Below are 15,609 nucleotides of genomic sequence, written 5' to 3'. Positions count from 1 at the left end.
CTACACTCGCAATAACATCTGCTAACCATGTGTATGTGACCAATAAAATTGTATTTTATTTTATATAAAGCTCCTTCTCCCCATGAACAGATGGAAACCAGGATTCCGTACCAAATGTGGGACTCTGTTACTCCCATTGACAGGAAAACACTTGTTCTTACACCCAGCTCTCTTTCATGCTCATCTCTCTCCCTCTCTTTCTCTCTCATGCTTTCCATCACCCCTATTTTTCTCTCTTCTGCTCCTTCTCCCTCTCTCTCACTCCCTTTCTTTCTCTCTCTCTCTCTCTCTCCATTATTTCTCTCCATCTCTCTCTCTCTCTCTCAGCTATACATTGCTGAACTAATATTTTTTTAACACACTGGCACATCAAGATCTGCTTGGCTAGGCTGAGTACTCAATTTGGAGAGTGTTCTCACACCTTTGGGTTGATAACTTGATTGACATGTCGGAATAACAGATGGTACAGATAATGAGACAGCTTCATAAGTTTATTTGAAGACTGATTGAGCCATAGGACGACCATGGGATGGTTGAATTGACCATGGGCACCAGGAACAATTGGAATACAATTATTTACTGCAGGTGTGTTATTGAACAAGAACCAACTACAAAAACAATCCAGCTGCTTTTGCACAGGATAACATTGATTTGATAAGTATTTTTTTCCACAGATGGTTACTTGTGCTAAGGTACTTAGGCTACTTGTACAGAGATACAAGTGTTCAGCTGTGAATTGTGCTAGTTAGAGTGTTGTTTTTAATTTCGCTCAGGCAAAAGCGATAGCAAAGATACACAGGAGATTCCTTAACAAGCAAGACAGTTCTAAACAATAACCAACAAGCCTTACTCAGAGAATTTAAAAGACACACAGGCAAATATGCCAACATTGTTTCCCCCACAAGCAAACAGAGATGGTCAATGATGTATTGCTATTAAAGTTTGAATTCAAACTGATAAAAACGGCAAGGACATTAAAGTACAAAATACATGCTGTTGAGACAGCAACTCTCAATCAATATACTACTACAGTATCAGTTGTGACAGTAGGTGGAACAGACACACACTATATTTCTACAAATTAGAGAAACTATTACATCAAGTGGATGGTACAGTAACTAACGGTTCAATCACCATTTTAAAACGGGCCCTTTTTTGGTTAATGTTATCTTTTTGCTTTGAAACTCTTTCAGTTGGGTGCGATGCTTCCAACCTACACAAACAAACCCTTGACAAAATACTATATACACACAGTCTTCTGTTTTCATAGCCTCCAAAGACCATGTCCAGTTTTTGGTCACATATCGATAATTGCATTTGCAACGAACCACAAGATCCTCTAGATCTCAGATCCTATGCAGTATTGTCGTTGTCATAATTCCATGAAACTGTTGTCAAGTGTCTTCAACCAACTGCGAGATATCATGTGCCCATTTTTTTTCCAAATAAACTCAATCCACCAATCAGTAATTGTCCAATCATATCTCTGTGCTATCCACTTCCTCATCGTCCAAAACGGAGTCTGACTGAGAGATCATGAGAAGTTTCTCTTTGTTGGAGTATCGCCTTGAGCACCTGTCCTGCCGTTCCCCGGGGCTGCTCTCCTCCTGGTCATTGGCTACTCCTCCTTCCCTCTGACTCTTAGCCAGACCCTCCTCTGAGGTCACTCGGCTGAAGGCGGTCACCTCACATGACTCCCTTGACTCAAAGGACTCCCCCCCCAGGCCGCCCAGTTTGATGTACCCACCGCCTCCCGGTACCTCTAAACGAGGGCAGCTGAGTCGCCGGGACCGTTCCACCTTCCACTCGGTGGGGGTGGATGGAGTGATGCCCAGGTCAATGGACCTGGAGTAGTCCGTCAGGGCGCTGAGGGACAAGTGGGAACCCATCACCCTGGGGCCAGTGGGGGACGAGGGGAGCAGCTGGATCTGGGAGCCCTGAAGCGCCCCCTGGAGGCTACCACTGCTCTTGTACACCTCCACAGAGTCCTGAGGCAGGAGCATAGCCGTCTGCAAAGTCTCCACATTTGCCTGGGTGGTGGTTTCTGGAACACCGTACCCAACCCAGGCTTCGTCTTCTTCGCCAGAGTCACACAGGGCAGCCCTGCTCCTCCCTGCCTCTGCTTTGGCTGAAGGCCTGCGCTGATGCTGGTTGGCCCGATAGTTGGGTTTGGTCATGGGGAGAGTGAAGGCGTTGACCGAGGAGGCCACTATTGTCCGGGTCTCCCACCGTTTGGGGATGGAAATCGGGCTGCTCTGCTGGCCGGCCCCGCTGTGTCTGGAGATAGTGTAGACTGTGTCGGTGAACGTCTGCCTCTCTAGAGATGACACCCTTGACCTAGTCAGGGAGTGGCATCTGGAGGGGCCCAGGCTGCCCTCGTCCGGCGAACCTCCCGATGGCCAAGTGCCTTTGGCTAGTAGGGCGGCGGTATATGCAGCGCTAGGTTTGCCCTCCACCCCTTTGGACTGCATGTAGTTCACAAAGCCATTGAGCGGCATGTTCTCCTTAGTCCGCAAGCTGTGGATGTCAATGACAGTGGAGTAGATGTCCCTCAGGTTGATGATTTTGGTCTTCTTATCGCGGTTCTCATGCAGTACCGCATTGGCGCAGATAAACAGGAAGATGCCAATGCCCATGATGAGGGGACCGAACACCTTCAACTTGTCCGAGTACAGGTACTTATCCAAGAACTCAGCCAGGAAGCCCATAGACGGCTGCTCTAAACCTGTGCCGTTGGAACGATTGTTACTGACCAAATCCCCATCCAAGTGAAATCCGTCCTTCGCGTTGTTCGTCCAGTTGCCTGTCAGCCCTGACTCCTCCTTTTTGTTGTAAATTATCTGGATTTTGGGCGGATCCGGATACAGTGGGCTCTCCCTGGGCCAGTAACCCAGTATGGCCATGGCAATGCCCACCAGTAGGATTAGAATCCCAATAGCCGCCACCACCCCCGAGATGGAGCAGAGATTCAGCTTGCCCTTGACCACCACCACCTCATTCTTCCGCTTCTTCTTGGCTTTTCTCTTACGCTTGTTCTCGGCACGGCTCTTAGAGCGCAGCGAGTCCTGCCTCCTGTTGATCCGCAGCAGGCCTCCGGTGGCGATCATGGTTGGGACTTGGCAGACGGACTGCTCACTCACTCATCCTGAGGCTAGAGAGAGAGGGGGAAAGTGAGTGAGAGGTAGGCAGGGAGAGAAGGTCAGAGAAAGGGGAGAAATAGAGACAGAAAGAGAAAAGGGAGAGGAAGAGACAGGGTTAGATAATAGACCTAGATGTGCAATACTGATGATGATACTCAAGCGGTCCATAATAGTTATTCCACTGCTGAATTTGATATGGTCATAAGTTTGTGATACATTTAGAGAAGAGACACTTGAACAAACGCCAACACAAACTACTACATTCCTATTCAGTGCAATAGCGCAACACTTCCGCTATGCTCTGACTAATTTAGATCATCCCAGTGAAATATGCATGCCAAATGAAGCTCTTTCAGGATGAAGGAGGAGCAAAACAATGAGAATCAATACAAAGTGAAGCCTGTTTTCCGGAGGCACTTGCTCACTGGGTGACAGATCCAGACGTGTGGGAGTGATGAGACTTCCGCCACAGCACAGGGAGCGGAGTGAGACACATGCATGTGCACACACACACACACACACACACACACACACACACACACACATGCGCTCTGGGATGAATGCACCAAAATGACAGAGCGGCATAGCAGAGTGGGATAAGCAGACATTATGTGGCTTCACAATACAGTGTTGCAAGAACAACAGGGAAATATAGAGCAACACACACATCTCACCGACTGCTTGCTCGCCGGCTATAAAGCCTAAGTGGAGTGTGAAGAAAGAAAACAGCTGGTCGTCCACTGCCACGCCACTTTGGTTTCTACACGCCAGGTACCACCTTTACCAAATACTACGGTTGACAGCTGCATAGAGTAATGCATCAAGAAACTCTACTACATTGTGCACATTGTGAAAATGAACCCTATAGAAAACACTGAATACAGGACGAAGGCTGTCCCTTAAAAGCCTACACTGTGTGTGTAGTGTGCTTACTGGCTCTTGCTATGCCCGGCACATCAGGAACGGATTTGAGACTAAACCTTGGGGGATGCCTGCAGTTGGGTGATAAATCATTGGGCCGGAAAAGCTCTAAAACTTTGAATTAGGTACACCATCACTATCAATAGTGAAACCAACAGCAATGCCAATACCTATACAATGAGTGGAGAAATATACCACTGAGCTATCCCCTTGAGCTAAAGGCAGATAACGAAACTAAAAGGAGATGTTTAAAAGCATCCAGTGAAAATCAATGTGCCTGAAAATGTGGTCTAAAAAGTGTGTTGATGTGAGCAGTCAGTGTTACCAGACATGGCGGTATTCTGGCCCAATTGAGCTTCTTTTGATGTTATTGTGCAACTGGTGATGGTGCACATACAGCGAGCTAAATGCACCACCTTGAAGAAGCCAAGCAGAGCCAAAGAAATTGAAGCTCCCCATACAGGCCTCCTCACCTCAACCAGAGAGGAGTAACACTCTCACAAGACTGCTGCTGTCTCAGCTGACCTAGTCTACCTTGGACACGTCACACTTATGCTTTGATACAAAGATCTTCGCCATCTGTGGAGATTTGCCATGGAAATGCTCTCCTTTCTCTGACTACTCCACTGACTACTGTGAAGAGCCAGTAAAAATATGATTCTCCATAACATAGGCACATCGACCACCTCAGGAGGGCATATTCAAATATATAATCCAAGACCTAAATCTTGTCCACAGGAGTTCTAATCATACAAAGGTTAATGTAGATGCATGGAGATTGGTGCACACTGCAGTTCCCAGCTGGAGCGAGTGACTCTCTGGTGGCGTGAAACAGTCAGCAACCACAGGATGAATAATGCTAATGAGAGAAGGAGACGATAACAGTGTGATCCAGAGGAACTCACACCTCGCTCTGCCTGAAGGTGTTTCATTAGCTCACAGACACAGCTGATTATTGATGGTTACCAATCAACACATGGGTATAATGGCTTCAGTCTAATGGTAATTAGTTCCAATAGTCCCTCTGAAACAAACCACGATGTAAGGGTGAATACCAAGTCCAATCAGTCAATCATAAATAAATAAATAATTAAATGATGCATTACACCCCTGTGTGCAAAACAAACGATGTTGATTGCACATACTTTATTATAAATGAACCCTCTTATCAAAGTAGTGAGAGAAAGAACACAACACATCCCTGAAATATGACCATTTTGAAAGTGTACTTCAATCAAAAAGACTCACACTTTTATCCCCCCCAAAAAACTCACACGCTCAACAGAAATTAAATTAGAGGACACAGCCCTTTAGCTCGCTAATAAAAAAAACATGCTTCTGGATGAAAAATAAGCCTCTTTTAATTCTCCCCTTGCTGGCAAACAGATGGAGCAGAAAGAAGCACCTGGTGTCGGAGCTAATTCAAAGGGACAAATCAAATGGCTGCTGGGCCCACAGGAGCGCTTTCAGGGCTATACCCCTGCACGCGGCATCCTAGACCCAGCTGAGGCTTATCAACACAGCGAGTAGCGACTAACAAAATGGAGGAGTGAAGAAGCTAGCTAGTAGCTAACGCCTTCAGGGAGGCTCGGGAGTGTTTGTGTTTGTGTTGGCCTTTTTGTATTAACCCTTGGTCACAGGAGGCCAGTCCAATTAAAATGGCTAGCTGTATGTAGGCTAGCTCATTTAGGTTAATGTGATCACTTCAATATTAGCATTGAAAAAAACTCATCTGTTTTTTTTTTCTCACTTCACTACCAGACATTTTTTGTCAGCTCACAAATGATGAGGACAAGGAACTCTCCTGTGAATTTGATCAGATTGGTGCTATTAACAGTGAATTACTGTATATTATTAGTGTATATTATCAAACTTCAAGGAGTTGGTCTGATGGGAATTTGCGATGCCATCTGTCTCCACCCTTGCTTGAGGAACAATAGAGAACGAAAGAGGAAAGGCCCACCCCCACACTTGTGCCATGTCATGAGGATACTTGTACCACTTATTGAGATGTGCCTTTTGTTAAGTAAATCAGGTGATAAATGAGCTGAAAAGGAGTCTGGAGTAGCCATAACATTAAATATCTCCCAGTTGTAAATCAGCAGGGAGCGAGAGAACACACAGTGCTGACATTTGGTGGGAATAGCCTCCTAGTTGTATATTGCAACTATAATTCTTCATTTGTGATGACAAATGTGTCCAGTTACAGGTCTCATTAAACCATTGTTGCCTGAGCTGCATAAACACTCTTAGAGAAAAAGATGCTAGAAACTAAAAGGGTTCTTTGGCTGTCCCCATAGGATAACCCTTTGAAGAATCCTTGTTGGTTCCAGGTAGAACACTTTTGGTTTCAGATAGAACTGTTTTGGGTTCCATGTAGAACCCTTTCCACAGCGGGTTCTATATGGAACCCAAAACATTTCTACCTGGAACCAAAAAGGGGTGTCCTATGGGGACAGATGAAGAACCCTTTTGGAACCATTTTTTATGAGAGTGCAAGCGTACATCTCTCCCATGGAGAAAATATAAGCTTGAAGGCACGCTTTGTAGGGGGTACGTGGGTCAGCAACTATTGTCTGGCACCTATGGGTGTAGCTAAAGCAATGTGTTCAAGTTGGGGACTGTGTCAATCTGTAGACAGAGGTGATGTAACCTGTCATCACTTTTCTGTCTTCAGTTTCTTGGCAATTTCTTGCATGGAATAGCCTTAATTTCTCAGAACAAGAATAGACTGACGAGTTTCAGAAGAAAGGTCTTTGTTTCTGGCTATTTTGAGCCTGTAATCGAACCCACAAATGCTGATGCTCTAGATACTCAACTAGTCTAAAGAAGGACAGTTTTATTGCTTCGTTAATCAGAACAACAGTTTTCAGCTGTGCTAAAATAATTGCAAAAGGGTTTTATAATGATCAATTAGCCTTTTAAAATGATAAACTCGGATTAGTTTACACAACGTGCCATTGGAACACAGGAGTGGTGGTTGCTGATAATGGGCCTCTAAGCATATGTAAAAACAAACCGCTACTGGCACTGGTCTCAGAACATTCTTCTCCTCCCTGACAGAGAACCCATGTTCTTTACATCATCTCGCCATCCTCCGACAAAAGGCATACCGGTCATTTTTCTGTGAAGACAGTAATTCAGTTGAATACCAGGGAATAAATATATTGGCAGGAATAAAATCGCACTATAATTCATATAGCACGGCAATCCATCAATAGCCAATGAGTCAGGCAGAGACAAATCGATTCCTGAAATTCCTGATTAAATGAATTGTAAATTACAAGAGATGTACCAAATAGATAAATAATATGACATGCACTCTGGACAGTAAATACATTTATTGAGGAACTGAAGCATGACAGGGTTGTATTGTCAACCTTCTGTGAAGTCAATAAGGCATTTATGGATCGTTGAATGAACCTTTGAACTGCAAACTGATCTGTAACCTCAGCGTCGCAGTGGGAGAATGAGATACATTTAAACTGTCATGTAGGAATGACATGTGAGATCAAATAGAGTTCGTAAATCTAATCTCAAACAAGCACACTGTGCAATTTCCCTCAAAGCTATGCATCATAAGGATGCAGGATTGGATCGAAGGCTGCTGGCATTGAAACGTTGATGTGCTGATGTTTTCGCCCGCTATTCTATTGATCTCCTTAACTCCTGTGTCAAATGATGTCTGAGATCATTAAACACATGAGCGCTGGCACGCACACACACACAAGTACAAGGTCATGCACACACACGCACTGTACACACACAACCACAAAAGCACTCATGCACACACACACTGATGAGGGATTTATTCTAGGCTTAATGAGAAGTAAAATACTGAAATTCCAAGCATGTCAGTGCTGTAAAGGCAAACAGAGACTGTAGTCATCTTTGATTACATCTATCCATCATAAACATCGACAAAAACTATACAACCTGCATCATAACACGGTTGATCTCTCCTCCATTCTCCTGGTATATAAACAAGGGTGAATAGTAAACACATGACGTACATTATGATCTCAGAAATGGACACCTGATGTGTTGAAATTCCAGTGACACAGGGAAACTTAACAGGCTAAAAGTAAAAGTCAGGTGACATTTTGGTGTTGAGGAAATAGCAAAGGTGTACCTTCGCACAATTGAGTTGGTCCTTTGATTCTGCCGACCTCCTGTGAGGCACTATTCTCTACCAGTCCCTCCAGCGCTCCTTGGGAGCCTTCATCATGTTGGTTATATACAGCATATTGGTTATTTAAGTTCTGCTATTAATATCTACTACTCCCACACCTCCAAACTCTCCTCTTCATAGATAGATATACCCGCCACCAACGCTCATCTTATCGCCCATCTCTCCATAAATAGCAACATAACTTGAAACATACCTCAACAGTCCTCAGCTTTTCTACTGCACTGCATCAGTCTTTTCACCATGTCTCACCAATAGAGTTGGATACACTATACTGTATTTATCTCTGTGGTCTCATCCCCCTCTGTCAAACACAGAGACTTGACTACTGTACCTGTATCCTATAAACATCCACATTCATCACCATTTACTTCTTTGCAGTAAATTCACCAGGTCCATAGCTCTGTCCAACCTCACAGAGCCTCTAAACACTCTCCATTGCTATAACTGGACTCTACTGGGCTCTAATGCTTGTGTGAATGACAGGGTTTGAACCCAGGTGTCTTGCTTGCCAGAAAAGCACATTAGCCTGCTGAGCCGAAGCCTAGCCATTGTCTCTCCGCAGGGAGATCCTCTCTGACCCAGAGCAACTCGTCTAAGGAAAACTTACTAAGGTCACCAAACCACCTCTATTGCACATGCATGAGGTCATGGTGCTAAACATGCCCTGGGGTTGTACAGGAGTCCTATGGCCAGGTTAGTTTACCCGTGGGGTGGGACATGTTGTGCTGGGAAGGTGTATCTCAAACTGTGTTGGGGAATAGCAGGAATGTTGTTTCTGAGGAGTCTGTGTCTGTTTATCTGAGGGATTTTCATAATGTTTGCCTATGTTCCCTTAGGCAATGGCCAAACACAATTGTCTACTTCATCAGAATTCTATTTGCTATATGATTAGAGGATTTCAATGTCAGCTGTTTTCCCCAAACAATCTTAATCCTATTGTTTATGTTCAAGAGACAATTTCCAAACATAATTGATGCACTTTACAAAGAACCTGAGTATATCTTCACATTTTAATAATTGATTACATAATTAGCCTAATAATGACACGGGTTTAGTTTGCTCACTTGGTAACTGATCTCCAAATTGCTGGTAACAAAAGTGGGGTTCTGATTACATGAATATTCCCTCTTTCAATCACACTCAGTCACAATGTATAGTGAACCACCGAACCCTGTCAAACGCTCACACACACACACACACACACACACACACACACACGAGAGGCATGCTAAGACATATACACTTGCAGATGCACGACAACACACACACACATACACACAGATGATGATGATAATAACAATTTGAGTCAAGAGGAACACTGGGGTGCCAATGGCGAGGCAACCAGACAAAGCAGCCAGTCATGTGAGAATATCTATGACCATGCCACAGACTTTGATGTGAAACGCACCTACAGTGCCATTAAACAATGTTCACTTGACGCTACAAATGAGTTTAACTTTGAACTAATCAAAGAATAGTATGCCTACTGTAGCCGAGTATAACAACTATTCAGTATATAACACATTATGAGGACAGTCAGTAAGGCTTGTGGATTTCCAAGTATGGAAGGCAAGCTCATGTCATGATAACAGATGCGCATGGTGATTTTACCAGCACTCCACATCCAAATGCATGATGTCTGTCAATTATTCAGTCATCCAGTCCTAGGACAGGAAACTGAGGATTCATAAGTGCAGTTGGTGTATATTTAGTAGGCTATTCATGGTTATGATAACATTACATGTTATGCTCTATTGACAGGCCTATATAAATGGTCAGATATGGCTATATTGATATAGTGCATTAGGCCCACGACATAATCTACATAGATAGATAAAACATAAACAGAATGTCTTCAATTGGAAGGAAATACGGGTTTGTTCCCAATTGAGCAGGAGCAAAGAAATAATGTTCAATAGGCGTCCTGCGGTCGTGACAGGAGCTATCTATAACACATAATGAACAAGCACAGTAAAAATACATGAAATTCAGATGAGCCGCTTATTCTAGCACTAGTAGGCTACTTCAGTATCATATCCAAACGCCTATATAATGGTAAGCTTACCATAGAAGACAGGCAATGCAACCACATATTAAAAACCCTGAAAGAAAGTTTCGATTCCCGGGCGCGGATATCTCATGTCGTAAAAGGAAACTTCGTTTATTCCATGTAATTCCATTCTTGCAAAGGATCTGGCGATCTTCTTTAGCAAGAGGATCCAGTCACAGTCACTCGGCGATGTAGTTTTCATCGAGGCTTAAGCCTTTCCAAGTCAACCTGCGTCTGGGAGAAAAATACTATCCTTTTTATCCGGCTCACCCGCGCTCCTCTCCAGGGAGTGTCTTGTCAGAGAGCAGCGCGCCGAGTTTGTAATGGAGAGTTTTGTGCTGGCAGGCAGCGGGTGATACGGGGCTATTGTTAATATTTTTCTAATTATTGGGTGTTGTTGCTATGATACCACCACAGCAGCCATCGACTGAAATTGCTGCAGGATTTGAATAATTGCCTTCTTAACTATCCTCTCGGTAACGAACACTCCCCATCCATGTTTGGATCTGAAGCGTTGTGCTGCTGCTAACGTCCAGAACGCGTGTGGTGAGACCTCTCCAACGTTTTTGGCTAGAAGTAGGAACGATGGACTTGTGTTAGTGTCTGCAAATGACCTGCGCAAAGCACCTGGCGCACTCAGAAACATCTTTACAGAGCTTTCTATCTGCATCTTCACCACATGGAACCGCATCACCTAGGTTCCAAAATTGCGGGGGGTTGCGGAATCTAGTTATATATGTGAAGAATGGCTAGTGGTTTACCAATAACAGAGGCCAAATCGAAATATGCATTGCACAATTTTCTTTTAATTCTCAAACTGATTCTGGGGAAGATGAGTACGCATTTTGATAAGAGATTATTTCTGCAGGTGGAGCAAGTACATCCAACCGATCAATTGCGCCGGAGATGTTAGGCGTATCAGTAACAAGTTTACCTACAGCTACTAGCTACTGCTGTACCAGTAGGTTACTTTCTAAATGTAATCTGTTACAGTTACTAGTTACCTGTTCAAAATTGTAATCAGTAAAGTATCTTTTGGATTACTGAAACTCAGTAACGTAATCTGATTACATTCAGTTACTTTTTAGATTATTGTATCCTTATTAAGCATTAGAAAGAAAAAAAATGTATGTTACCAATTGGAATGCCATCTATTGCAGGATAAATCAATGTTAAAGTTTACATAGCAGGCCATATATGGATGTTCAATTTTACTTTAGTGTTTGGATATGTAGGCTTCTTCTAACCCATCGCTTTCTACTACATATAATAATACAATTCAGTTATATCTTTACATAAAAAAATAGAATCAAATTTTATTGGTCACATACTAATGGTTAGCAGAGTTAATGCGAGTGTAGCGAAATGCTTGTGCTTCTAGTTCCACAATGCAGTAATATCTAACAAGTAATCTAACAAATTCACAACAACTACCTTATACACACAAATGTAAGGGATGAATAAATATATGGATGAGTGATGGCTTTGCGGCATAAGCAAGATGCAGTAGATGGTATAGAACAGTCCATACATATGAGATGAGTAATGTAGGATATGTAAACATTATTAAAGTGGCGTTATTTAAAGTGACTTGTGATACCTTTTATAAGGTCCATTTAATAAAGTGGCCAGAGATTTGAGCCTGTATGTTGGCAGCAGCCTCTCTATGTTAGTGATGGCTGTTTAACAAAGTCTATCAGAATTCCAGTCATTCCAATAAATGTTATACCCCTTGATCTTCAAGAATTGGACTTGGAAGTATAGATTAGCCAAATTGTTTTACCTGAGCATAACCTCAAAACTAAGTGCTGAGCTGGCTGTTTTCCTTCACTCTGTGGTCCGGACTCATCCCAAACCATCTCAATTAGGTTGAGGTTGGGTGATGGTGGAGATGGCCGCCAGTTTGTCTCTCACTCGTCTTGCAGGTCTTGACTCACGGTTATCAAATCGTAGCATTCTTGAGAAAGTGTGAAAGACTGTCAGTGGCATCGTGGCACGGAAAATCACCCATCCACTCTCTGTATCCCAGAGACTACATGTAGCCTCACCTCGGGACCTATACACACCCGCTAAGATTAGCAGCCCTACCGTATGTAAGGTCAATCTCATCCATCCTTTTTAAGATGTCTCCATATTTACAGAAACCCTCCAAATTTGTAATCTCCAGGATGATTGTTTCGATGGCTGATGTAATGAACATGTAGAATGTTGAGGCGATGTCCTGGGCAACTGCATGTCTTGTGGGCCCTGGTGCCACCATGCCCTGGTTGTCATATGGTGACAAGGACCATGTTATTTTGCTGTTCTTTGACAAAAATGTCTCTCTTTCAGCTTGGGGGATTCCTTCTTCATCTGAAGATGACCCATCAGGCTGTATTCTTCCCAACCTTCTTTTTCAGATACCTCCTCCTCTTCTAAATCATTGTTCTCTTGTTCCTCCTGGACATCTGATAAAATCAGATCTATGACCTGTTGGGAACTGAAACGTGCACTCATGGCTTCAGCAAAGAGCGAACTGGGGGACTGTCATCTGCAGCACCTTTATAGCCTCTGACTGCATTCCCGATTAGTAAACAATGCTTTCAAGAAATGTTTATTTGGTCTGAAATGTTGTTTATTTTGTCTGTGAACTTGAGTCATGTGTGGGGTCGTGGAGGGGAGATGCTGTACATGCACAAGGAAGTTTTAGTTTTGTCTGAGTTCAATCAGTAGCACACAATCTCAATTTATCAATGTGTGTGTGTGTGTGTGTGTGTGTGTGTGTGTGTGTGTGTGTGTGTGTGTGTGTCTTTGTGGTTTTTGTGGTGTGTAAATGATTTTATAACTGCTGGGTCAAAAATGACCCTAAGACAATATTTGTATCCTGGTGCTGTACAGCTTTCATGGAAATATGAACAAAAGCGATGTTTCACTTTTTCTAATTTGGGGTCATTCTAGGAAAAGTCATCAAATGTAAAGTTGAAAAAAATATAATTTAGGGGCTTTTCTCTACTGTTAAAAATAGTGGCGGGTCATTTTTGACCCTTAAGACAACACAAGGGTTAAGTCTATCGAAAGTGTGCGAGTTTGAGCATGTGTCCATTAGGCCTATGGATGTTTTTATCAGCATGAATTAGGCGGCAGGTAGCCTAGTGGTTAGAGCGTTGGGGACAGTTACCGAAACATTACTAGATTGAATCCCCGAACTGACAAGGTACAAATCTGTCGTTCTGCCCTGTTAACAAAGCAGTTAACCCACTGTTCCTAGGCCGTCATTGTAAATAAGAATTTGTTCTTAACTGACTTGCCTAGTTAAACAAAAACATTTTTGGGGGGATTGAGCATTAAAAGCCCCACTTTTATTCCATATGCTGGGATCCGCACTATGCAGCCGTTGCAAGAGGGAATATTTCACTGGCTGTCCACTGGTTTAAAAAACAATGAATGATAGACAGCTTAAAGTTCTTGAATTCAACCATTATTGGATTCAAATACACATTTAGATTTGTGAACAGCCATCCACAACCACAATCCGTAAGGCGCAAATAGCTAAATGAGAGAGCAGTAGTGGGATTCACGTCAATGCTCTATGTAGATATCAATAATAAGTGATATCCGTGTCGCCATAGACTACATCACTGCTGTCATCCTTACCTCCAAGCATTTATTCAAGTTGGATAATCTTTGGATGCTGACAGCAGTCGCACCATTGGAAGACATAGAATTGGACTGTAGCCTAAAAAATACTATTCGTGCTCATTTCCTTCGATCCATTAAACATTTGGTGTGTCATCAAAGTGGTCTCTGGCTTTTGGTCAGACTTGCTCAGGTGGCACAAACTTAAATTTGCGCCTTTTTTCAATGCTGATTCGAATGCCATTGAGAAAACAGAGGAGTGTCAAATAAAAAAAAACATCGCAAACATCCTTTCTGATTTTAAAAGTAATCATCTAGTTTTTCAAAAGTATCTGTAATCTGATTACAATATTTTAGCTGGTAACCTATTACAGTTGCCGTTTTTTGTAATCTGTTAATTGTACTCCCCAACCCTGTGTGCTCAGAACCACATGCACTATGATTATGATGCATTCATTATGTCATTATGTTATGTGGTATTTATTCAGTAGCCTTAATATTTCTAAAGAAATGCATGTGGGGGTAAGATTTTCTTTGTGGGAAAACAGGTAGCCTATTGGTGTTGGTGAATATACCCAGAACCCACAGAAAAATGCAGTAGGTATTCTCTGTTCTGTGAAAGTTATGTCACCTGCATTTTACCTACAGTAATTTAAGCAGTACAATATTGGTCCACATGAAGTTAGAATCCATTGGTGTTCTTCAGTACTGGTCTGAGCCATAGTATGTAGAGGTTTCTGATCCAATCCAGTGCTGACCCATCTGAATCAGCTAAACATGTGCTTGCTAATTAGTTGAATTAATCATTAGTTAGATTGTTAATTAGTCAATGCTGAGCCAGAACAAATGCCTGCACCCAGTGTTTCTCAAGCACTAGGATTGAAAATACCTCCATCAGAGCAAAATATAACCTTTATTTAACTAGGCAAGTTAGTTAAGAACTAATTCTTATTTACAATGACGGCCTAACCAGGCCAAACCCTGGTGACGATGGGCCAATTGTGTGCCGCCCTATGGGACTCCCAATTACAGCCAGTTGAAATAGATCCTGGAATTGAACCAGGGTCTGTAGTGACACCTCTAGCACTGAGATGCATTGGCTAAGACTGCTGCGCCACTTGGGAGCCCAATATACATGTATGTGCAGCTAACTTTAAAGCAATTTATCATGTAAAATCCAATTCATCCAAAGTTCATATCATGGTGTATGGTCAAATGTGGCAGCTATCTACTATAAATGCATTATTGAATGCTTTAAAATATCCATACTTAAATCCGAATAGGGTAGGATGGAAATGGGTATCCCTGTATTGGCATTGTATTTTCAAATAGATTAACTATACGTTGAAAAACCATATTGATACTCATACCACTGCACTTTCCCATCCACCATATGCTAAAACATACAGCATCTACAATGAAGCCCTTTGAAATTCAACTCCACATAACACCAAGCCAGCAATTTACCCAGATAAGCTTGGATTCAAAGATGAAGAAGCTTGCTGGTAACAAGGTCCAGGTTGTTGAACCAGCCACTGGTGCAGTGGAAAACACCTATGTGCCTAGAAAGAGCCTTAATAAAGCCAAACCTCCGCCTTTGATGTGAGCAGCTTATGCTGCAGCTTATAGCCTCTGTTTGTCAGAACATACAGTACCGACAACCATTAATTCTCCTGCTCGCAGGTGCCCTC

The 15,609-nt window shown here is 42.8% G+C and overlaps 1 protein-coding gene across 1 annotated transcript; it reads right to left on the bottom strand.

Annotated features, from left to right (window-relative positions):
• Positions 1-470: 470 nt before the first annotated feature.
• LOC110489743 (transmembrane protein 200C) lies at positions 471-11,024 on the bottom strand. Its single transcript, XM_021562599.3, has 2 exons — positions 10,319-11,024; positions 471-3,151 (listed from the first exon to the last, which is right to left on the bottom strand). Exon 2 carries the CDS (start codon positions 3,105-3,107, stop codon positions 1,479-1,481), a length of 1,629 nt encoding a protein of 542 aa, XP_021418274.2. The 5' UTR covers positions 3,108-3,151; positions 10,319-11,024; the 3' UTR covers positions 471-1,478.
• Between the last annotated feature and the right edge of the window lie 4,585 nt (positions 11,025-15,609).

The sequence above is a fragment of the Oncorhynchus mykiss genome, chromosome 15 (assembly GCF_057628025.1).
Source record: "Oncorhynchus mykiss isolate SJ-2025 chromosome 15, ASM5762802v1, whole genome shotgun sequence".
NCBI classification, from domain to species: domain Eukaryota; kingdom Metazoa; phylum Chordata; class Actinopteri; order Salmoniformes; family Salmonidae; genus Oncorhynchus; species Oncorhynchus mykiss.
The sequence above is the reverse complement of the archived record's forward strand: the minus strand, read 5'-3'. Positions and strand labels throughout refer to the sequence as shown.

What these genes read in the sequence shown, in the direction of transcription:
- LOC110489743 (XM_021562599.3), bottom strand. Translation starts at nt 3,107, where the DNA reads ATGATCGCCACCGGAGGCCTGCTGCGGATCAACAGGAGGCAGGACTCG.